The sequence below is a fragment of the Notamacropus eugenii genome, chromosome 2 (assembly GCF_028372415.1).
Source record: "Notamacropus eugenii isolate mMacEug1 chromosome 2, mMacEug1.pri_v2, whole genome shotgun sequence".
Classification (NCBI taxonomy): domain Eukaryota; kingdom Metazoa; phylum Chordata; class Mammalia; order Diprotodontia; family Macropodidae; genus Notamacropus; species Notamacropus eugenii.
The window spans coordinates 465,160,699-465,187,255 of record NC_092873.1 but is presented as its reverse complement, the minus strand read 5'-3'; the positions used below and the strand labels follow the sequence as shown (position 1 = coordinate 465,187,255).

Here is a 26,557-nt window from a genome sequence, read left to right as displayed (position 1 = left end):
AAAAAATTAGAAGAGAACCAGATGAGGTACCTCTCACACCTATGACTAGAGTAACAATTAGAGAAAGAATTCTTAGACAAATAAGGGAAAAGAGATTGATTTATGAACTGATGCATGGTAAGGTAAGAAGAACCAAGTTACACACACACACACACACACACACACACACACATACACACACACACACACACAATTACAACAATATGAACTGAAAGAACAACAAAATAACTGAAACAATATTGTTAAAGTTTAATGAGCCAGATTAGTCCCAAAGTAGACATATTTGGAAAAGTGGATGATTAAAAATCACCTGTATTTGCCTTTATAATACTCTACAACATTACTAACTCAGTTGTCAGACTTGCAATTACTTAAACTATCTGAAATAAAGCCTTTGAGAAGGTAGGGAAGTAGGTATCACCAAGCGTGAGGGCACCTTATCACAAGGGTGGGCCATTATCATCATAATACTACTGACTTAACATTATGTGTAAAACTGGTAATTAAAAGGCTTGGCTACTTGATTTCCTTGGCCAATTTCAATTCTCAAACAATAGCGAATAAAAAATTAAGAGGCATGAAACTCAGGAAAACACAACTACATGAGAAGGAAAAGCTAACAACAACAGAAGACACTGCAGATACTCCTGCTTCTCACAGTGCAAGCTCCTTACAAGTAGGGATAACTTCATTCACTATATTTGTCTATTCTATTTGTATCCTCAGTGCTTAGCATAGTGCCTAGCACATAGTAGGCACTTAATAAATGTTTGCTGAATGAACGTATTAGTGTGTGCTCATCTGAGGCTTTTTAATGCATTCTCTGAATCTTCAATATTTATTTGTCCTGCCTCCCACAGTACTCTTATTTTTTATTTTCAATTCATTCTGGGCCTTCTGGCCCTGCTCCTGACTTTCTCTGGGTTTCAAAATCACGCCCTTAAAACAAAACAAAACAAACCACCATGTATCTTCTACTGCAGGCTCATCCTGGAACACTCCTCAGTAGTAGATGCCTCTTCACACTATCCTTCTCCCATTAGTGAGTGGTCCAATCTGCCTTACAGTCATTCCTCTGTGTCCTGTTCCAGACATTCTCTGGACTTCAAAACCATGACCCTGGGTAGGATACCCTCAAGCCCCTACCCCTTCCTGCTTTTCAACTCCCTTTTGTATTTTGGTTTCTCTCATTAGAATGGAAGCTCCTCGAAAGCAGGCATGGCTTATTTCCTTCGTTCCTTCCATTTGTTTGTCCCTCTGCAAAGAAGTACTCCACAATGCTGCACAGTAGAAAATCAAAGAATTTCGGATTGAGAAAGGATGTTAGCTTAATTGCAGCCTTGAGGCCATATGTGGCCCTCTATGTACTCGTGTGGCCCTTTGCCTGAATCCAAACTTGTAAAAGAACAAATCTTTTGGTTAAGACCAGATTCTAGTCATATCTCAGCAGGAATGGCCAAATATCTCTTAAAAAGTAACTATTCAGCCACCATTTAAAGGCACCCAACAATTAGGAGCTAGCTATTCCTAAAGTAGCCTATTCCACCTTTTTAGGAAACTTTGAGATTTCTGTCATCAAAAAAGATTTTAAAATCTTAGTTAAAAATTAAGAGAGGCATAGTGTACATGACTAGGGAGGGAATAGTCCTAAGGTACTTTGCCTTGGCTAGACCACATCAGTTCTGGGTACCACATTTTAGACAGGTCTTTAATAAACTGGAAAGAGTTCAAGAGACAACTAGAATGGTGAAAAGTTTCCATTTCCTATAAGGATACTGTTGATATTTATACTACAGAAGACTTGGGAGGGGGGAGTGGGAAATAGGTGGGGGGAGAGGGGGAACATGAGCATTGCACCTTTCCAGTTGTTGTTGTTCAGTAGCTTTTCAGTCATGTCCAACTCTTCATGACCCCACTTGTGTTTTTCTTAGCAAAGATATTAGAGTGGTTTGCCATTTCTTTCTCCTCATTTTACAGATGAGGAAACTGAGCCAAACAGGATCACACAGCTAGGAAGCGTTTGAAAACAGATTTGAACTCAGGAAGAGTCCTTCTGACTCCAGGACTGGCATTCTAACCACTATGCCACCCACATGCCCTGTTGTTGTACCTATTGGGTGCTTAATGTTTGCTGAATGGAACATTACAGCCCTTCAAATATATATCATTTGTCCCTCTCACAACCTCTTCTCTTCCCAAGTCTTTACTTCTTTAGGACAAATGCTGCCAGTTCATCTTATACCATGATTTCCAGCCATAACACCACCCTGCTCAGCTTCCTCTTCCTAAAACTGAAAATACTCTAGAAATGATCTGACCAATACAAAGCACAATGGGACCATTATTTTCATTTACGATAGTATTCCTCTGTTTACACAGGTTAAGATCACGTGGGTAATATTGTCAACTCTATTGGACTGTTGACTCCTATACAGCTTGTAGTATTCTATGACTCCCAGGTCTTCGTCACACAATTATTTAATTATGCCTCATCCCTCTTGGACTTGTACTGCTGATTATTTTATCCCAAGAATAAAAATTTACATTTGTTCCCAGTCAAATATAAATTTGGTACACATAAAAGTTCTGAAATATGAATATTTTAAGCTTCTTAAGTGAAAAAACTGTTTGGTTTATGTCTTCATATCTGTGAAGGATGGAACATAACAGGTACCAAATAATTTCAACTTTTGAACAGAACTATACCTAGTAATTTCATCTAATTAGGTTAAGCTCACAACTATTATTATTTGCTAAAACCATAGTTGACTAATGATCCTTTATTCATAGCCAAATATTTTCTCTATGAATTCAATTATATTATTTAGGGGATGGAACTATACAATCTCTATGGTTCTTTCCAGCTCTCAACATCATGGAGACTGCTTCAGCTTTGATACTCAATACCTCCTTCAGTTGCTGCTCCCCTCAGACTAGAAAGCTGGAGGATAAAGCAAAAAACTTCTCCCCAAGCCTCCCTTTATACAGGACTCAGAATTTCCAGTCAGCTTCATTCCCCCCTCTATGAATATTATGCCCCCAACCCAGGTACTGCCTAGCGCCATCTACCCCTTTGAGTTTCCTTGTACGTACTGTCTTTCTCCACCAAACTGTAAGCCCCCTGTAGGCTTTCTTATTTATACCCTCAGTACTTAGCACAGTGCCATACAGGCATGTAAGAAATGTTTATTGCTTGGCTAACTAAAGGTCTATATGACTGACAAACAACAATGAATAGGCAAAACAGATTCAGGAAAATTCTTCCTGAGGGTTCAAGGGAAAGCTTTCTTCCTCTTCCCTCTTAAATAACTGTTGTAGTGTCACTATAAACTATTCATTATTTTCACTACAGGGATGGTTACATTTTACTGTCACCTCAAACACACAGGCAGATAGGCAGCAAAGTGTACAGGGCCCTGGAATTGAAGTGAAGAAGATATGAGTTCAAATCTAGCCTCATGTACTTAATGTGTAACCATGGGTCACACATTCAAAATCATCAATTTCATCAAAATCATTGTAAATCATCAATTAACCTCTTTCTGCCTTAGATTCCTCATATGTCAAAAGGGGAAAATAAGAGTACCTACAGCCCAGCGTTGCTCTGGGGACAAGATGATATAATGTATGTAAAGACTACTCAGCAATGTGTTTAGCACAGTGCTTGCCACATAACAGATGCTGAAGAAATGCTTGCTAAAAATACAAACACTGGGAAATTATTTTAAAATAAAAAGCCTTTTTAAAAATGTTTTCATCCTTAGCTTTCTTTCCCTTTGACAAGCACTCTTCCAAGTGAAGAGAAAGAATAAGTAAGGAATAAAAGTAGGCATGAGTCAAGATAAACCAAAAGTAAAATTCTGCCCCAGTATGCCTCTAGGGCCATGACAGTATTAACTAATAAATTAACTTTTTCAGGGGAAATGGTACAAAGGGGAAAAGGTTATCTGCCAGAACAACTGAGAACACAAAATAGAAACATTCAAAATTTACCCAAATATTCTTTCCCATTTCACCCTTCCTTACCTGACAGTTAATGTCAGCTGTATACTGCAGTAGGACTTTTACTAGATCCTTATGTCCTCGGTCACATGCCCAGTGGAGTAAAGCCCTGCCCTAAAAGTTCAGAAAAAGAAAAATATTTGAGCACAATCAGTAAAATGAATTTAAAAGAATCAGTTTATCGTAGGTCCTCCAAAATACAGGTTATTCTATACTGAACCAAACAACAGAAAAAAATCAAGATATTCTTTGTATTTTGGCAAATTTAATGTTTTGTAATTTATTCACTAGCAATTGGTAAATAGTAATTCAATAGTATTCAGTAAACAAGCATTTATTAAGTGCTTACTATGTGCCAGGTACTGTCCTAAGTCCTGGAGATACAAAGAAAGGTAAAAACAGACCCTGTCCTCGAGGAGCTTTAATTCTAGCATGTAAGACAACATAGGAATGCTACATGCATGTACATGCATGCACACACACACACAGCAGATGAAAGGCAGTAATCTGAGAGGGAATGACATTAGTAATGGGGGTGACCTGGAAGGGTCAGCATAAAAGATAAAGGCAATGTCATATTTCAGAAATAGCAAGGAGGCCGTGTAGCTGGATCATACCATGCTCAGAAGGGTAGAGAGTGACCTTCTTGAGGTCAGAATCTCTCTTTCCCTTTTTATTTTGTATCCCCAGCATTTAGAACACTTTAACAACTGTTCTAACTCAGTGCATAGTAAGGAAGGACTTAATAACTGCCTGCTGACTGTTATTTAAGAAGGGGCCAGGGTACTGAAGAGCTTTAAATGTCAAATAGAGAAGTTTATATTTGTTCTTCCTGGAAGTAATAGGGTACCACTAGGGCTCAATAATTTGGAGGGACAGAATAAATCTAATGACCTTTCCTTAGACCTTATCCTTCTTGACCTGTCTATAATCTGACACTGCTGATTACCCCTCTCCTCTAGGATAATCTCTCCTTTCTAGGTTCCTGTTATACTGCTCTCCATTGGTTTTCATCCTATCTGCCTGACCACCTCTGGGTTCTTTTGCTTGATTTTCATCTAGTTATAACCAATAACTACTGGCATCAATACTTCTAAGACTTTTTCTTGGACCTCCTCTCTTCTATTTTTTTAAAAAATTATTTTATTTGTTTTCAGTGTTTTACAATCACTTCTATATATCATAGATTTTTTCCCCTTTCTCCCCCTCCTTCCCTGAGATGACGTGCAATCTTACGTAGGTTCTACACAGACATTCCTATTAAATACATTTTCACCTTAGTCATGCTGCAGAGAAGAACTAAAATGAATGGGAGAAACCATAAAAACAAAACATAATACAAGAGAAAATGGTCTGCTTCATTCTGTGATCCAATTCCAGAGTTCTTTCTCTGGATGTGGAAGGCGTTTTGCCTCAAGAGTCCATTGAGAATTTTTTTAATTCCTTGTATTGCTATGAAGGGCTAAGTCTACCAGAAAAATTAATTGCACACTGTGGCTGTTGCTGCGCACAAAGTTCTCCTGGTTCTGCTCCTTTCGTTCAGCATCAGTTCCTAGAAGTCCTTCCAGGCCTTTTTGAAGTCTTCCTGTTCATCATTTCTTATTGCACAATAGTATTCCATTATATTCATATATCACAACTTGTTCAGCCATTCCCCAATTGATGGGCATCCCCTTGATTTCCAGTTTCTGTCCACCGCAAAGATAGCTGCCATAAATATTCTTGTACATGTGATGTGGGACCCTTTCCCATTTCTATGATCTCTTTGGGATACAGTTCTAGAAGCGATATTGCTGGGTCAAAGGGTATGCACATTTTTGTAACCCTTTGGGCATAGTTCCAAATTGCTCTCTGGAATGGGTGGATCAGTTCACAGCTCCACCAATAATGATAGTGCTCCAACTCTCCCACATCTTCTCCAACATTTATCATCTTCCTGTTTTATCATGTTGACCAATCTGATAGGTGTGATGTGGTACCTCAGAGTTGTTTTGATTTGCGTCTCTCTAACCAATAGTGATTTAGACCATTTTTTCATATGACTATAGATAACTTTAATTTCTTCCTCTGAAAACTGCCTGTTCATATTCTTTGACCATTTATCAATTGAGGAATGACCTATATTCTTATAAATTTGACTCAATTCTCTATATATTTTAGAAATGAGAGCCTCCTCTCTTCTTCAAAAACTATCTTTCTTGGTAATCAGATCAGCTACCATGGGTTCAACCATAATCTCTATGCAGATGTTTCACAGATCCTAGCATTAATCTCTCTGTCCTGAACTAGTCATGAATTAACAACTGCGTCTAAGACATCTCAAACTGGATTCTTGTAGGCATCCCAAACTCAACTTGTTCAAAACAGAACTCATTATCTTTTCTCCAGAACCACAACGATCTCAACATCATGCCAGGCCCACAACCTCAGTGTCATCCTCAGTTCCTTACTTGAACTCATCTCACATATCTGATCTATGGCCAAAACTTGGTGTTTCTACCCTTGAAGCATCTCTCAATATAAACATCCACACAGGCAATACCCTGGTTCAGGCCTCCATCACCTCTTGCCTGGACTATTGCAGTGGTCTTCTGGTTGGTCTCTGTGCTTCAAGTTTCTTTCTCCTCCCCCAATATATCTTCTACTCATCTGCCAAGTGATTTTTTTTTCAAATATAGGCTTCAACATGTACCCTTCTATCCAAAAAATGATAGTGGCTCCCTATTTTATCCATGATCAAATATAAACTCCTTTTTTTGGTATTTAAAGGCCTTCACAATCTGTCCTTTTAATATCTGTCTAGTCTTATTACATTTTATCCCCCTACTCAACTTCTACAATACAGCTCCACTGGGCTACTTGCTACTTCTCAGACACAATACTTCATCTGCCCATGATGCATTTGCATTGGTAACCATGGATGCCTGGAATGTTTCCCCTTCTCACCTCTATCTCCCAGTTTTCTTAAACTGTTCAGTGACTCAGCTCAAATTCTACTGTCCATCTTCTGCAGGAGGATGCTTCTGGTCAATGTTCCATCTCTTCCCCCTTCATCCAATGTGCCAGCTAATCCCTTCCCTTTAAAATTACCCTCCATTTAGACTGTATATATCTGTATGTACATAGTTCTTTGTATATTGTCTATCCCATTAGAATATGAAATCAGGGACAGTATTGCAATATTTGTATCCTGATTACTTAACACAATGACTTGCATATACTAATAGTGTTGCTTAGAGAGGAATGAAGACATGAGTGAGCTGAGTGTCCTCTTTAAAATGTTATGATCTCTCCTTTTCAAAACAAGAATTATGTGTAAGAGATGGAGCAATTTCAGCTGTCTCCACAGGTAGGACACCAAGAATTGAAACGAGGTATAAATCATATGAACTACTAATATGAAGACTAATGATCCCTAACCTCCAACTTGTTCACGTAGCATCTCCTTTCCCTAAAACTAACAACAAATATCATACGCAGCTAGAACACTGAGCAGAAAGTACAGAAGTAAAACAAGGAGGCCCACTCTTCCCACTATTATTTGATAGAATTATAGAAATACTATCTATCGCAGTAAGACAGGAGAAAAAAAGTAAAGGCCTAAAGACAGATCAAGAGGAGATAAAACTATCCTGATCTGTTGATGACATGATGTTTTACTTAGAAAAGTTTCAGAATCTGAAAAGATACCAACTGAGACGACGAATACTTTCAACAAAGTTGCAGGCTACGAAATGAACACTCCAAAATTTACTCTTTTAATAAATGATGACAAAATCTCAAAGGTAATAATAGAAAGGTAAATACCATTTTAAGTAACTACAAAGTACATAAAATATCTGAGATCAATCTACCAAAGCATAAAAAATACACGAATAGATTCATTTATAAAATGATCCTTAAAGAAATAAAATAATAATTTAAATAGCTGCAGCAATATTTAGTACTCCTGGCTGGGCCATGCCAATATAATAAAAATGACAATGTAATCAAAGTTAATTTATAATTTTAATGCTCTACCAATAAAATTATCAAAGGAATACTTTATGGAACTTGATAAAAATAGTAAGAAAATTCATAGGCAAAAATAAAAGAACTAGAATATCAAGGGAAACTATGCCAAGTGGTAAGGACAAAAGGTAAATAGCAATTCTAGACCCAAAGTATAAAATAAAGCAACAGTCATCAAAACCATCTGTTACTGGTTTAAAAAAATACAAAAGTAACAGCAATGGAATAGACGAGATAAGGAAGAACCAGAAACAATAGTACATAACCCATTTTTCAATAAACCAGAAAATACAAATTGCTTAGGAAAGAACTCCATGTTTGGGGGAAAAAATGCTAGGAAAAGTGTCTAGCAGAAATTGGATTTAGACCAACACTTTAAGTCATATTCCATAATACATTCTAAATGAATATATGTCCTTAATTTTAAAGACCATACTATTTATTTCATGAGAAAAACATTTACCTTTCATAGCTATAGGTAGAAGGTATATTCTTAACCAAACAAGAGATAGAAAAAATTACAAAAGATAAAATAAATAACTTTACATGAAGTTTAAAAGATTGTGCACAGACAAAATTAATACATCCAGGATAAGAAAGAAAACAGCTGAACGGCAGGGAAAAAAAATCTTTGAATCAAATTGCTCTCATAAGGGTTTAGCATCCAAGTTACATAAAACATTCATAGTTACATGGAAGACCAAAAACCATTCATAGCTAATTGGCTGTAATTGGCTAAAGGATAGGAACAAACTGTTCTCAAAAGAAGAATTACAAAGGATTAAGAATCACATGAAAGAATGCTCCATATCACTAATAATAAGAGAAATGCAAATAAAAACAACCTTGAGATTTTACCTCACACTTTGCAAGTAGGCAAAAATGACAAATAATGGTAACTGTCAGTGTTGGAATGGGTGTGGGAAGAGAAGAACACTAGTGAACTGTTGGTGAAACAGCATGTAAATCACTTTGGGAAACAAATTGGAATTAAGCAAATATAGTGGCTAGAAGGTTGATACACTTTGACCCGGAGACTCATTATTAGGTATATATCCCAAGGAGGCCACTGATAAAAATAAAATTACTACTTATCTTTTTTTTGTTTGTTTATAGCAGCATTTGTTTTGTGTGTGATATCAAAGAACTGGATGCAGAGAAGATGTCTATCAATAGCAAACTGTGGTACATGAATGTAATAGAATATTTCTCAGTTATGATAAATTAAGAAAGTATGAAAACAAAAAAGCAAAGAGGATCTATATGAAGTGATACAAGGTAGATTAAGCAGAGCTAAGAAAACAAGATACAAAATGACAAAATGACTACGGAGATGCAGCTACTACAATACTGAACCAGGGGAGGGAAGACCTGAAATTGACTAGCTATGTGACCATAGGGAGCACACTTAACTATTAGACTTAAGTTTCTTCATCTATAAAATAAGGGTTGCTGTGACAAAAAAATGAGACATTTGGAAAAGTACTTCATAAACCTTAAAGATCTATATAAATGTCAGCCTTTAAAATTATTAATAAAATGTGTAAAATTCTAAGAAAAGTCACCTATGTGCAAATTAGCTGTAACTGTGGATACAGGAGCTGAAAAATCCTAAAATAAAATCCTGCCTCACTTACTAGCTGTGTGACTCCACACAAGTAACTTAACCTCTTTCTATTTCAGTTTCCTCATCTATAAAATGTTTAATTGCTCCTATCTCCCAGGGTTGTTTTGAGGATCAAATGAGGTATTTTAAATAAAGTGGCCTAAAATCTTAAAGTGCTATATAAATCTGAGCTATTATCACTGTTACTACCACAACAATGTAAATGGAAAAAAAAAGCCATGAAAAAAATAAAAAGGGTTTGAAAATCATAAAAAAAACAAGCATGGCTCAAAAGAAGAGATATGAGGAGCTATGCCCACCACAACCCTTTGCCAAAGTGAGAATTCCCCAAGTGTTGCATATTTTAGGGTTTGGTGTTTTGTTCACATATATTGTTCAATTATGCTGATCTTTTTCCCTCTTTTCTTCTTTTTTTCCTAAAAATACTTCATACATGGGATGGCTTTCTGGGAGGGGAAAGGAAACAAAACTGGGGGAAATTATGTTGATATTTTAAAGACACAATAACTTATTTTTAAAAACTAAGAAGTACATGAAGAAATTAGGTGGAGATCATAAAATTCAACTGAGATCAGAATTTAAAACTCATTCATTCACCATCTTGATATTCCAACTTCACACTCCGAAACTTTTGAAAAGAGCTAGGTTTATGCAATTTACAAATGTTTTAAAGGGGGCAGGTACCAGTATAGTCTACTTCTAAACATGGAAAAACTACAAATGTTTAACCAGAGAAAACTAGGATATCTGAAAATTTGACCACTGCTGTCAACCACAACCCTATTATTAATGTAACTGTTCTAATAATGATATCAAATGTATTCTGAAATAGAATCTAAGTTTAGTTGATGGGAAAAATCTAAACCTGATTTAAGATTAAACAGAATATTAATAACCTATGACCTATGTGATGAAATGACTGACATGGGTTAGCATTGTTTTAAGAAAGGCTGATGCAACAATGTGTCATATTCAAAGAAGGTAATGTTTTTCCACATTAAATTTTAAGCCCTAAATTATGTAATTTTAGAAGAGACTAAAGAACTACAGGATGTTCCAGGGATAGCATTACAATAAAGAGGACCTTCTCAAGAATTCTCCATTGCTTTTTTCATTCAAATTCTTCTTTTCCTTTAGATGTATTATATTACCAAAGTAAAGGAAGATCCAATTTTAACAACATACAAAAGTGTTACAACTTAAGACTCAATTTCCTTGTGCTTTCACTTAATGCTTGATTGATTTCTTATTTATCTCTATATACTTTGTAATGAAACATCACAAAATCCAAAATAGAAAGGAAAAAAAAATTTCCAGGTGTGGATAAATAGGCATATTTCTATCATTTTTTTTCTCAGAATAAAAAGGCACTTAATCATTCCTCATTCAGAACCCAAGATTAAATGGTCAAGACAAAGTATACACAAAAACTCCCAAAGAAACATTTTGCTGTTGTGACTGGGCACCAAAGAATTTTTTTTTAAATTAATACTCCTGTAGCTTCTGTTACAGCTAATTATTCAGTTATTCTGAGTACTAACTCTAAAATCTTCCAAAGGAACAATTACATCCTTTAATGAGGATTTCTAAAATATTTCCAGTGAACCAAAGGGTATTTTATAAATTGATAATGTTTTACATCACTTTAAGTGAAAAGAATCCGGTAAAATTCCAACTTGGAAGGTGCTATACAGATAGTCTCTACCACTTTCAGTTCCAATTTTCAAGTATATATTTTATAGCTGCTAAATTAAACTATTAACATGAATAACAATATATCTAATGTGGTGTATCATATTGTGTATTAAGCAACTTATCCGATCTATCATTTTAGTTAAGAAATCATAACATAACTTGTGTTTTTACAAAAACAAAAGATAAATCATATGGCATATTCCTAAGTTCTTAATAAACAACTGCTTAGGTTCTCTATTGTTAATTATAAAATGTAAACAGGTTAAGATAAATGCTAGCTCATAAATCCTTAGGAACTACTGTAAGGAAGTAGACAAGCAACTCATTTTACTGTTAATAGGAGTTATATGTTAAATTTCTCATATGCAATGCCAAAAATTTACTTTAGGGGAAACACCTATGACTGGACCTCACTAGTGATTTTCATTTTGGATATTTTTTCCAGAAGGGTGGCACATATATAACATTGTTTGAAGTATGATGATGTGCTCAGACATTTGCACTAAGCTTTTTAACACACGTTTTAACCCAGTATGTAATTAATTTTTGTAACACATTATTTTAATGGTACACTAATTAACCTTGAATGAGAATGAATTCTTGGACAATGACTTTCTGTAGGAGCTCTGGAAGATATCCACATTAGTTCTTTTTATAGGTTTTTTCTTTTTATATAGTATTATGCAAGCCCAAAATCAACTAAAGAATAAAAAAATTAGCAAGTATTTTAATGCTTCATACATTTAGCAACTAGATCATTTAAATAAACCATATAAGGTCCTAACTGTTTTGTTACAGCACGTTCCATCTTATTATAAAAACAGAAAATCCACAAACCTCAGTGAGTTGGTATACAAAGAAGTATTGGTGCTGAACCTCACAGATTTTAACCAAATGGATAAAATAGTAAAGAACTGCTTGTACTTATTTTCATAATGATTTTCATGTAATTTTTGTATATTCATGTAAACAAAACAATCTATTATCAATTCTGAATTTAAAGTTTTATTACTGTTAACTAAAATCTAGACAATTTTGCTTTTCCTTATTCCCTTTTATTTACCCATAATATGCAATGAGGGAATAGGGGTGGAAAAAAATTTTAAAACAGGAGGAAAAAGAAGGAAGATCTTTAAAAATCTTTACTGGACAATCAACAGATGAAACGAAGCATTTAGAGAGCTCTAAATACATTTATGGTGCTCCAAAAGCACAGCAAAGTAGAATTAAAAGAATTTTCATCTATTAACAAAGACTGTTAGTTAATACTGACCTACTTTAGACAGATAAATGACTACAAAGTGCTTTGAAAGTTCAGGGAGCTAGCTACACTGTTAAGTGGTATTACTTAGATGCTTTCTAGAAAATAAAAATTAGTCCTTCATATTTAAGGTGTTGCTTGTAACAATCCTTTACCTTGAAGCCAATTATGTGTGCATGAATATATAATATGTAACACTATATATATGGATGGATGTGAAGGTTTTAACTTTTTAAAATGTGGTTCAATTTTAAAAGTTACTCTTAATATTTCAGTTACTTGTGCCCAATCAGAAAAAAGTTATTAATTTAAATAACCCAATTTCAGAAAAAGAGAAATCTAAAAATGAAGTACCAAAGGTGCCAGGAGTGGGGGGAAGGGTGGAGAATGGGGAAGAGAGAGCAGGGTAGGGAAACAGGACTAGAGAGATTTGCAAGCAAATTCTATCAAACACTCAAAGAACAATTAATTCCAATATTGTATAAATTGTTGCAAAAATAAGAACAGAAGAGAGACCATCAAATTCTTTCTTTGGCACAAATACAGTATTGATATCTAAACCACAGAGATACTCAAACTACAGACCAATATACTGAATATTAACTTAAATATCTTGAATAAAATATTAACAGAAGCCACATCAACATATCAAAAAGATTATGCACTATAACCAGGCTGGCTTTATAAAAAAATACAAGTTAGGTTCAAAACTAAGAAAACTATAAGCACAACAGATATAATGATATCAAAAGATCATGATTAGATCAATAAATGAAAAGAAAATTTCCAACAAAATATAACACACATTTCTATTAATAGCACTAAAATCAAAGAAAAGAACAGACTTTTCCTTAGTATGACAAGGTTTCTAAAACCAAAAGCTGTATTATATGTAAAGGGGATGTAATAGAAGCCTAACAAGAACAGGAGTAAAAGCAAGGATGCCCATTATCACCACAATTACTTAACATAGGGTTAAAAATGCTAGCTGTAACAAAAGGGAAAGAAAAAAACTGAAGGAATAAACACCGGCAAAGTGGGAAAAAAAATTATTGGAGATCTTATGATGGTTCATTTAAAGAACCCTAGCAAATTAATTAAAAAATCAAAGATCTGCATTCATGAAAGGAAAGGCAACTTTTGAGGGATTAACAATCACTTGAATCAAGCAGAGGTATCAGAGAAAATCAAAGCCAAAAAACTTCAGAGAACTCAAAAATCAATAGACAGTGCTTTCAAACTGCCTGACCATAAACATACATACATCTTTACCAGAGAGGGAAGCACCAATATCTGGGTTTTCAAAACTGGAGGAGAACATGGCGTTGGGGGGGGGGGGGGGGCCGTGCTTAGTGCCTTCCCAGACTCTCATTTGGCACTCAAACCTTTTTCCAAAAACTAAACCCAAAGTAAAACCTCACCCTCAAAAGTTGCCTTTTCTTTTATGAATGCAGATCTGAGAACTTGTGATAGCAGGTCCCTCAGCGTATGTTGGGGTGCTTACTGATACAAATATGAAAAGACAAATTTCAAAGGAAGGAACCCAAGCTATCAACAGCCCTAACAAGAAATGAGCCATATCTTTAATAATTAGAGAAATGCAAATTAAGCTAAATCCGAATTTCCATCTTACTTCCATCAGATTGGCAAAGATGATCATCCGAAAATGAAAAATACTGAAAAGACTATAGGATGATCCACATATTGGAGCATTGTTGGTGAAGCTATGAATTGGTCCAGCTATTCTGCAAAGTATCTAAAACTCTGCACCAAAATGATTAAACTAGCATACCCTTTTGACCCATTAAAACCAATAGTACTCCTCTACTCTAAAAACAAGAAAAAGACCCATATGTACAAAAAATTTTTTAAAAAATCTTTTTGTAGGGGTAAAAAAAAAAGGGAAACTAAGGTGGTGTTCATCACTTGGATAAAAACTGAGCAAATAAAAGTATATAAATGTAATGGAATATTACTGTGCCCCCCAAAACACGAAAAAGATGATTTCAGAGACACCTATTGAGATCTGTATGAACTTTTGCAGAGTGAAGTGAGCAGAACCAGAAGCAGTTTATACAATAGCAACATCATAAAGACCAAAAAAAAAAAATTTAAGAATTCTCATGAATGTAGTAACCAGTCACGATTCCAGAGGACCAAAGATAAATCATGCTACCCATATTTTCTGATAAAATAGTTATAGAACTGTAGTGCAGAATGAGACAAACATTTTGGGACACACTTCACCATAAAATTTGTTACAGGGTTTTATTTTTCTTCTCTTTTTAATTTGGGGAGGGGGATAGGTGGTAGAGAGAGAAAATAAATACTTTTTAATAGAAAACAAAATAAAAAGTTAAAGAAAAAATTATTCAACCAACAATGAATAATAAAACATTTTAATTTATTTACAAATTGTTATATATTAAGATTACTTATTGGTTACTTATTGAGTCTACCCTTACATTTTAACACAGAAATAATTATCTCCAGTGTTTCTCTCAAGAGACCTATAATTATAATTATTTTATTTTTTTGCCAATTGCAATCCTAAAACCTTCAATAAAAAATGTAAATTTAACCAAGTGTAAAACTTCCATTGTTGCAAAACATATGACTTAACAGCATGCTACAACCTAATTGGCAAATTAAATATTATATATAGGGCTAATAACAACAATAACCAGTATTTCTTCACTTTGGATTCACAAAGTATGTGAGCATCAAATAACCTTGAAAGCTAAGATATATTATCATCTCCATTTTACACATGAGAAAGTAATGAGAGATGTTATATAACTGTCCAGAATTAGAGATCTATTAATGATCTGAGCCAGAAATAAAACCCAGATCTTGTCTCCACGATTCCAAGTCCAGGGATCTGTTGGATACACCTCAAAGCATAATATAAGTCAATCTGTCAAACTGATGATACATCTGAATTCCCCTCTGTAAAAATTTAGGTTCCAAAGTCATCACATTGAAACTACGTGGAATATCTCTCTCCTCCTCAAGCCCTGCTAGTCCATTAATGCCATTCCCATAATTCTTGAATAGCTGGCCACCATAGATCAGTGCTTTGTGTTTATGTGTTACTGCTATATCTAAAAAGTACAGCATGTTTTCTGCAGTGGTCAATCTATGTCTTACACTTTTCATAGACAACTGGAACACTAAAGACAAGCAGCTCAGCAAAAATAAGGAAGGTAATTCCACTGAAAATTGTATCTACATTCTATCATCAGCCACATGAAGACAGCCTTAAACAATCTAACCAGATTTTCTACCAGAAAGAAACAGGTAATAAACCTGACAAGAATTAAAACCACGCATTTAAAAGCTACTTGTAAAAATTAATTCATGAGCAATATTTATATTAAAATCAAGGGAGGCGGACTGGGATAAATGAAGAAAAACAAACAAGAGGTAATGAATCTACTCCATAATAAAGGAAATAAGGACAGTAAAAACATTTTGTGTAAACTACTTTCTATCTATCCAGTATCTGAACAGCTTAAAGGATTTAAAGAGTTTCATATATTATCAGTGTTTAATTTTTATATCCAGTGTAAACTGTATTACTTAAATACTGTGGGGTTTTTTTAAAACAGCATTGTTTACATTCATGCAAATGAATAAAATTTGATACTTCATAACGTACCTCCCAGTCATTAGTGTGAATGAGCAAGGTTCTAGTAAATTAATATTTTAATCAAGTACATTACCACAGCAGTGTATATACTGCTGTGTAGAAGTTATTTAAGAGGGTGCATTTTTCTTCCTTCCTCAAATCTTGAATAAAAAGCATAAATTCAGTCTCTGCAGACTGACCCTGCCTCTTAAATCTTCTGTGTTTCACTTGGGTTATCGTTGCCAGTTTGGCCAGTTTCTGTAGTAGTTCTTTAAGCCAAAGGCATATAAATATTATTCTGACATGAGCCATAGATTTATTTAAAAACAAAGCAAGAAGAAGGGGGGAGCAAATTATGAGAAAGGTAGAACCCTTATCAGCATTCTAAAGAATCAATAAACATATAGAAAAAACTGATAATTATTATACCATCATAAAAATGAAAAAGAAAATACATTGTGTGAAATGTCTTTATTGAAAAGGAGATTTCAAGTTGATTAGAGACAGTATGATGTAGTGGAAGGCACACTAGACTCAAAAGTCAGGACACCTGGGTTTGAAACGGGGCAATAACTACTGTCTAGAGATGCCACTTAATCTAAGCCTGTTTCCTTATCTATAAAATATAACAATATAAAATAATAAAAGGTAACAACATCACACTATTTACTTCACAGTCTTATTGTAAGGAAAGCATTTTGTAAACCCTAAAAAACTTATTTAAATGAAAGCTATTGTTATTATCATTAAGATAACCAGCTCAGTAAGAAAGAATTTGGGAAAAGTGGTAGTGGATGGTATACCTGGATGATAGAATGTCCATTATCAAAAAATAAATCACTTAATGTAGGTCTGAATTCCCATTAAGACATAAAATCACTTTCTATACCATCAAAAAAGTACTTACATAGGGTCTAACCTAGGAATTATTCTCATTCTCTCTCTCTGTACATACATACACACAATTATTCTCTTTCTCTCTCTGTACACACACACACAATTATTTTCTTTCTCTCTCTCTGTACACACTCTCTCTCTCTTTTTCTCTCACTTTGCCTGGACCTGAGAGTTTTCATTAGCAGATCTCTGGATAAAAAATTTCCTCTACCAATGTAAATTAGTAATTCTCTTACAGAATTACTAGGATTACTAAGTCAAGTTAACAATCATTTATTAAGTGCTTATGCATTGAGTATGCTGTCTAGTATGCAGTAGGAACTCAATAAATGTTTGCTGATTATGTTCTCTGTTCTTAAAGAGCTTATATACAGGATAAATGAGAGAGAATCACAGAGGGAACAAGCTAGAATTAAAGAGGACTGGAACAAGTTTTTGGCAGGAGGCTAAACTTTAACTGAAACAGGGAAATCAGAAGGCACTGGTGAAGAGGAAAAGAATTCCAAGTATGGGGAACAACCAGTAAAAATGTTCAGTCAGGAGATGAAGCGTCTTCTGTAAGACACAGTATGGAAGTCAATGTCTTTGGATCTCAGAGTATGTAAATGGAAATAAGCTCTAAGAAAATGGAAAGATAGCAAGAGATAAGGTAACAGTGGAGCATACTGACTGGGGGGAGGAATGCAATATGGTCATACCTGTATTTTAAGAAGAACATTTGACTAGTGGGCATAAAGAGATTTGAGACAAGGAGACTAATTGGAAGGTTACTTTTAATAGTCCAGGCATGAAGTGATGGGAGGTCTTGGAATCTGTGTGAATGAAGAGAAGGGGGCATAAATAAGAGATACTAAAAAGTCATGGCCTGTTAACAAGACTGAGCAACTGATAGGATACAGGGTGTGAAAAAAAAGAGTAAGGAGTTGAGGATAACACCTAGTCTGGGTGCTTGGGTAACTGATAGGATGGTGTTGTTGTTGACAGTAATAAGGAACTTAAAAAGTGGGGTGAGTTTAGGGAGAAACAGAATGAGTTCAGTTTTAGGCATGTTCAGTTTAAGATGCCTATAGAAAATCTAGTTTTAGATGTCCAATAAGTACTTGGAAATGGGAGAATGTGAACATTTATTAAGCACCTACTATATGCAAAGCACTGTGCTAAGAGCTGGGGATACAAAAAGAGACAAAAGACAGTCCCTGCCCTCAAGGAGCTCACAGTCTAATGGAGGAGATAACAAGGAAATATGTAGAAACAAACTATATACAGGATAAATAGGAAATAATTAACAGAAGGAAAGTACTAGAAGGGTTGGGAAAGGCTTCCTGTAGAAGATGGGGTCAGGGGAAAGTGAAGAAAAGGTCAAAAAAGAAGGTAAGGCTGGATAAACAATCTACAAATAAATTAAATCCATGGGAAATGATGAATCACCTAGCATAGTGACTCTGAGTATAGTCTAGCGACCCTATCCCTAGGATCCAAAAGGCATAAATTATTTTCCTAATACTACTAAGACATTATTTGCCTTTTTCACTCTCATTCTCTCATAAGTATACAGCTGAGTTTTACAGAGGCAGACGTGTGAATCAAAAATTCACAAAGAGGGAAGAGTTAAAAAAAGAGTTAACATCTGCAGAATTGTACTTTTGCCTTATAAATGGACACAGCCATTGCTGGTGTGCTATTTTGCATGTATTTATCAGGTATAAGCACCAACTAATCACTAAAGAAGAACTTTTCTATAAAAGCTTGGCAACAAATACAAGTGATACCGAAATATTCAAAGTGACAGAATCTCATGGTTTATTCTGGAACAACTGAGATTTGTGCTGATGACATAAAAGAAATGGTGGGTAAAACTGCTGATGCCTTAATCAGAATCAAGGTAGTAGCATTAAACTACAGTAGTCATTGTATGCTTCACCATCACACATTTACAGCATATATGGAAAAAAAGGAGGCCAGTTTTGCTTAAGAATGTCCTTGATGATACAATAAAAACTGCTGATTTTTAAAAATCTCAACCCTTGAGTACACACCTTTTTAATATTCTATATGACTAGATGGAAAGTTGCACAAAGCACTTCTCTGCATACAGAGTACATTGGTTGTCTTGAGGAGAAGCATTTGTGCAACTGAGCTGTGAGCTAAAAGAGCAGCCTTTTTCATGAAACACCATGTTTAAGAGAAAGAATGACTGAAAAACTATGGTTATTCAGACTTGGGTATCTGGCAGATACTTTCTCAAAAACAAGTAACATGAGCCTCTCTCTTCAAGGAAAACAAATGATTCTTTATTGCCAATGATAAAAAATCAAACTTATGAAAGAAAATTAGAATTGTTAGACTTGTAGTACCTGCTACCATGAGCCTGACAACTTAGTGACACTTAAATACTTTCCTGATGAGATTTGTGGTAATAAATGTGAAGATCTGCATAACTTGATGAACCAATAATTTCCAAATGACCCATGCATGACTGTACAATCATGCACGGGTAAATGGTTTATTTAAAGACCAAGATAGACAGTGAATAGTAATGTAGTAAGAGTAAAAAAAATTCTTCAGCATGCTCTGAAATTTCATATTGCAACTATTTAAGAAATTACCATTTTATGAAGTTTTGGTGCAATATCAAAGAAGAACATTCACAACTTTTTGAAAAGGTTATTAAAATATCCCTCCCTCTTCCAACTATACATTTGTGTTGTGCCTGGATTCTCTTCATATACTGCAAACAAAATAACATATTGAAACAGATTAAATACAAAATCAAATATGGGAATCTGATGGTCCTCTACTAATCCAGACATTAAAGAGATCTGAAGAAAAGTAAAAGCAATGCTACTTTTTTCGCTACAGTTGTTTTGTTTTAGAAAATCACTCCTTTTCACACACACACAAAAATATTATACTTATGTTAATGTAATGGCTTTATTGTTATTCTTAATAAATGAATATTTAAAAATATATCATTTTTATTTCTGCTAAGTATCAATATAATGCACATAAACAAAAACTCTTTGGGGTCCTCAATAATTTTAAAGAGTGTAAAGAGGTCCTGACGCCAAAAATTTTGAGAATCACTGACCTAGCGAAACAGTTTACAGGTAGAAGGGAAAAGTGCCCAGGGCAGAACCTCGGTAGGGGACCACACAGGGTTATTAGGTACAATATGGATGGAGATTGAGCAAAAGAAATTGAGGAATAGTCAGACAAGTAGGAGGAGAACCAGTAGAGGAAAGTCTCAAATAAACCTAGAGAAAAGAGTATCAAGGAGAAGATGGTAATCCGCAGTATCAAAACAAAACAAAAAAAACTGAGCTTAAATGGCTGGAGGAATATTCAGTGCTTATGACTTATTTATGCAAATAAAAGCAATAATGCTACAAAAGCTAGTTTACAGTTTTAATGCTATGTTAAACTATCAGAGACATACTTTACAGAACTCAATAAAATAAAAATTCGTTTGGAGAGGCAAACAGCCTAGAAAATCAAGGTAATAATGAAGATAGGTAGGAATGAAGGAGGAAGAAGGCTACCATACCTAATACTACTGTACTATAAGAAATTTGATGAAGGCAGAGAATCCTGGAAAGATGTACAGGATCGAAAGCTGAGTGAACTAAGGTAGCACAAAGAAAATACAACACAGAACAATTAAAACAATGTAAACAGAAAGAATAACCACAAAACAATCAGAAGTGAATATTCCAAAATTACAAAGAACAAACCTCAAGAAAAATGAGAAACTTCTAGCCCATTCCTTTGCAGAGCTGGGAAATCTACAAGTGTGGTATACTGCATATGTTTTCAGGCTTTTTCTACAAATTAATTGGTTTTGCTGATTTTTCTCCCTCTTCTTCTTTTCTTTTAAAAATATTATTTGCTAAATCAGATGGCTCTTTGAGAGAGGGAAGAAGAAGGATATGGAGAGAAATTCTGGTGATGTAAAAAACAAAAGGCATCAATACAAAAAAAAATTTTAAAGAGAGGAAAAGAAGTGGAGGCACTAACTGAAAATAAAGGAGAAATAAAAGATGAGAGCTAGCAAGAGGGATGGATCAAGTGAGGATTTTTTGAGGATGGGGAAAACAAGGACATGCTCGTAAGCAGCAAGGAAACTGTCAGTAGACAGGAAGGACAACGAAAGAATCTGCTGGAAAACACTGACACAAGGTGTGAAGGAGGAGAGAATAAAAGAAGGCATCTGGCTGATGTGAGATAAGAATGTGGGGAGAAGAGGGAGTTTTCAACAAATGGTCCCAATGAAATACAGGGCAAGAGAGTGAAAGTCTGAGGAGGGATAAAAAAGTTTGGAAAATCCACTATGGATTTTCTATAGTAAAGTAGGAAAATGAATCAACTAGGGAAGTGTAAAAGAATATCCTTAACACAGTTTAGTTTATGTAACACAAATTTATGGTCACTCAGCAAGGAAATGGGGTAAAGGAGTGGGGGGCGCAATAAGAAAGTGGGTATATTAAGAGAAGATTGGTCCTAGACAAAAAACAAAACAAAACACCCTAACCTCTAAAGATGTGCACAAATATTTACTGCAACTCTTTTTGGGTGGCAAAGAACCAGAAACTGAGGGGATACCTATCAACTGGAGTTTGGCTGAACAAGTTATGGTATTAATGTGTCACAATATTAATGTGTCACAAAAAATGATGAAGGGGATGGTATCACAGAAACCTAGGAAAACTTGTCTGAACTGATGCAGAGTGAAGTGAACAGAAGCAGGAGAATAATTTATGTAATAGCAATACCATTAGGAAGACAACTCTGAAATATTTAGGAACTCAACTCAATGAAATGCCCAACCATAATTTCAGAGGACTCATGATGAAACATGCCACTTACCTTCTGACAAGGAAGTGAGGGACTCAAAGTGCAGCCTGAGACTTATCTGTTTAGACATGGCCAATTTGGGAATTTGTTTAATTTTGTTTTCTCCATTGTAGTAAGTGAGATGGGAGAGGGAGGACGATACTTTTTATTTTAAAGCTATACTGCTGGACAGACATTGCTGTTTCCTCCCCATCCTTGAAGAGAGACTCTCATGGACTTTTGTCCACCCATCATCTGGGCTGGAAGGAAGAACAGCAGAAACCTGAATGAAGCTCAGTCACAGCCCAGGAAATTCTGTAGCTGTAGCAGCCTTTGAGTGAAGCTTTGGGCCTCTGGGATGGAGGTTAGTGATTATGAGCTGCTAAGTAGGAGAAGGTAAGCATGGCCTGAGAAAAGTGCCCATGCCTAAAGAATTCCAAAGGGTGGGGGATGCTCCTTCACTTAGCTAAATCTTTCCTTATCTCCTGGTCACACACTCATTTTCTTATGAGTGAGTCATAAATTGAATCTAAAAACACAAACATATACTGTATCAGAAAGGCATATAATTCCTGCTTACTGTTTAGCCAAGAAATGCTCTGTTCACACAGATATGACTTAAACATTTTTTAAAGTAACTTTTTTTTCTGGGGAGATAGCATGATGTAGTGGATTGACAGCTGCCCTCAAAAGCAGAAAGATGTGGGCATATTCAAGTCCTGCCTTGAACCTCTCAGGGCCCTAGGCAACTCTCCAAAAAGCTAAGTTGCAGAGCAGTTACAACCTGTGAGAGGGAGCTGACTCACTTGGGAGTTCTTCATAGTAATAAATCATAGGTCCATTTGAGAAATAAAAAATAATTAAAAATTTAAAAATAATTTTTCTACTCAGAAGATGCCATGCCTAGAACAAGGAAAATAGCACATCCTTGACATGTATGTATAAATATGATGCAAAAGAACAAAAATGGAATCCTCTATTTTTAAAAAGATGAAGTACTGAAAGTTTGACATTTTACGTTTAGGTTTTGTATCTCAATTTTCAGCATTTCTTAAAAAGTTTTTTTTCATTTTAAAATTTTAAATAAAATTTATAATAATTAAGATTAAAAGTCAATATATGCAAGACCATGGCTTTGTAATGCTGGACAATAAGGCATTTGGTATAAACACAACTTCACTGACATATTTTACATCTGTATGTGTGTGTATAAGTTGATTAAATTACTATTCTATGAGGAATCTACTTTATTTCCTCAAATTTGAAATATTTTCCTTACTACAGTGGCAGTGAATTTTATGCATTAATTCCAATGTAATTGAATAAAAGATGCTGGTAGGGCACAAGATAATCACATTTAAATAAACACAAAGTTTGTAGAGCGAACATTTTATATGAATTACCTGCACATAATGCAAAATATAAGAATGTCCCTATATGCACAAAAACATGGGCATGTAGCTAAATATATGTGCTACTATATGCAAGTATAATTATTACAATAAATTAGGGTATTTACTTCAATTATAGTACTATAAATATAGTTTATCACAAAGAAAAAATGTAAAGATTCAGAATATAACTTGAAAACTAACTTAGCTGTTTTATAATCATATTTCTTTATGTGCACAGGACAAAAGTGAAGTATAACAACAGTTTTCAGTTGCCCAATAAACAAATGTTAAAATGGAGTCAAATGAACTGAGAATTTTAAATAATGGAATATCATGCACATACCTTTTCAATGCCACTATTTTACTAATATCATACTTTAAATACTAAATAACTACATGCAACGCTGCATGCCATTTCAAAATAATCTTTGCTACACAAAAACATGTTTTTATGTAATTCTATTACCCAAGACAAAGATAACTTCAATAATAAAATGAGAATTCTGCAACTTAATTTTGACGCTATGTTCCTCGGGTCAAGAATGAAAGTTGACCAACTTTACAAAGAATTGACTGCTAGAGCTTTAAAAAGCACAAAGCACTTCGTTTAGGGTGTTATGTCTGGACCGTGATTTTAAGTTCTCCTTTCCTTCACGTTCCTAAATTAATTCATATGAATTGTGATTAATAATAAAATGTCTTGCCATCAGCATTCAAAGCCCCAGACTGAGCTGTCATGGCTGAGAGGGCAGAAATCTGCTTGGAGCTATGAAAGAACCCAACTGAATTCGTGGCGTCTCAGTCTATGAATGTGTAAGCACTTCATCTGTTCAGAGAAACATAATGTTTTAGGAGACAAGAGTAAGGTTAAAGTTGGGGATGATGTAAAGGTAGTGCAATGTATTATGGATTGAAAGAAAGAAATATAAAGGCAAAGTAAGTGAGTGACAGAAGTAAGCTCAACATGAAGGACTTGTGTACAAAATATACCTATTTCTTCACTCTCACTCCTGCCAAATAAGTAGTTATGATCATGTGACTCAATATGGCATAGGCTAAGAAGGCTCTTGGAAGTCCCATGTGACACTTGCCAATCAAGGTAAAATACTGATAATTTTCAAATGAATCATATCCAATTTAATTTCATTAAAAGGCTGTAATTACCGATAGTCTTTGAAAGAAAATGAAAATTCCCCAACAGATCAAAATCAGAAACCATATCGCTTAACAAACAAAACTTTTTTGGTTTTGCTACATGTAACAATTATTAGTATGAGCAGTGTCTCAGGTTTTAAAGTTACCATATCTCACGGAAAGTTTCACCAGTGAAAAATAAACACCAATGTACAAACAATACTAGTAGGCACACTAATATCCATTATGGGAGGATCTAGGTTCATGTCACACTTTTGACCACTAGCTATTTAACATCCCTGGGCCTCATCAGTAAGATAAAGGAGTTGAAGTAGCAGGCTTTTGAGGCCCCTTCCAGCTCTCTATCAATGATCCTATGAATTCCAATGGTTTCTATCAATGGAACAGAAGAAGGGAGTTTCCTGAGATACATATAATATTAAGTGCTAAGCTATGCAGAAAAGGCACTATCAGCTAGAAGCTGATTATTTACAGATTTACCCAATCCCTTTTCTGGTTCTCTTCCCACCTATTTCCCGCCTCTTGGCCATTTCAATCATCTCAGGATGCCCCCTAGTCTACTTAAACTCAACAAATCGATACCAGAACTCACCTTTCCCCTTAAAGCCACTTGTCCTCCAGACATTCTTATTTATGTCATTCCAAATCACCTCCATTTGTAATCTTGGCATTATCCTTAACTTTTTACTCTCACTCAGTCCCCACACTCATTGCCAAGTCTTGACAATCCTACCTCAACATCTCTTGCATTTATTCCCCTCTCTCCAAACAATCACCACTTTAGTTTCTAGGTTTAGACCTTCACCACTTCTCACTCACACTACTGAAACAGATGCCACCCAGCTTTTGTTCTCTCCTGTCTCCACAGCTGTGGAATGAATACTCCTAAAGCAGAGATCTGACTAGATCATTCCCCAGCCCAAGAAGCTTCAGGAGCTTCCTACTTCCTCTAGAATCATGAGCCCTTCACAATCTGGCCCCAATGTCTTCTTAAAGACTGATTTCACACTCCTCTATCCCACCCCTCCCCCACCCTAAACTGGTCACCTACTGTTTCCTCTACAAGGGACTCCACTGGCTATGGCATTGCCTCTGCATAGATGGGATATTCTCCCTACTTACCTTCACCTCTTGGAATCTCTAGGTCCCTTCCAGGTTTAATTGAGGAGACAGCAGATTTGGGATCTAGCCTGAAGGTCCTTTGACTCAAAGCCGGTACTTAACAGATGATTGTTGTATCGAAATAAATTCAGTATCAATTATTGTTATGGTTAGTATTTTACCAGAAACTTCCTAGTTACTGCTGCAGAAAACCTTTGGTTTCAACTTTCTTCTCCAGGTTTAGTCATTCTTAAAAGCCGTACTATATTTTGAGGGGCTAAGTATTTACAAAAAGGGAAGGGAGAAATGCCAAGTATTCTTAAAAAAAAAAAAAGTAAACAAAATATATTTTTCATACCTCTTCATCCTTCATGTTCACATCCACTTTTTTTGATCTGATGGCTTTGGTTATGTGGTCAATGTTGTTTTCCCTGCAGTAATCAAATATGTTTTTGTCTTCTTCTCTAATTAGGATAGAAAAAGTAGATGCTTTCTTACTACATAACATAAAACCACATATGTGTGTGTATATATGTATATATACACACACATACATACACATATATAAACATGCAAATCAAGAGAATCATTGGAGTAGTTCATATTTCCAACATTTTTCATGAATAAGGCGTTTTCCAACATTACAAGGCACAACCTTACTAGAAGAGATATTATAATTCTATCAAATTAAACTATGGAGAAAAAAACCCACCTTTTTGATGTATTTTCAAAAATGGAATAATAAGGCTTATTTTGACTAATGCTTTGTCTTTTTCAAAGTCACTTTTGTCCTACAGAGAGTACATATTTACCTGCCGATTCCATGGTCTCACACTAGCAACTAACATACTAGTATCAGTATATATTAAAGGGACTAACACATTACTTGTCACCTTCAAAAGGTAAGAGAGCCCTATAGGAAAACAGAAAAATCAGTGAAATGTAAAGTAGAA

The 26,557-nt window shown here is 35.0% G+C and overlaps 1 protein-coding gene across 5 annotated transcripts in view; it reads right to left on the bottom strand.

Annotated features, from left to right (window-relative positions):
- ACBD6 (acyl-CoA binding domain containing 6) overlaps positions 1-26,557 on the bottom strand; it is a 231,736-nt gene that overhangs the window by 132,748 nt on the left and 72,431 nt on the right. For 4 of the 5 annotated variants that reach the window (XM_072648487.1, XM_072648485.1, XM_072648489.1 and 1 more), the window contains 2 exons: positions 25,963-26,068; positions 4,027-4,116 (listed from right to left, as the gene is read on the bottom strand). In XM_072648487.1, the coding sequence (XP_072504588.1) occupies positions 4,027-4,116; positions 25,963-26,068 (196 nt within the window). The remainder of the gene's footprint in view (positions 1-4,026; positions 4,117-25,962; positions 26,069-26,557) is intronic. The other variant, XM_072648488.1, reaches the window with a different exon arrangement.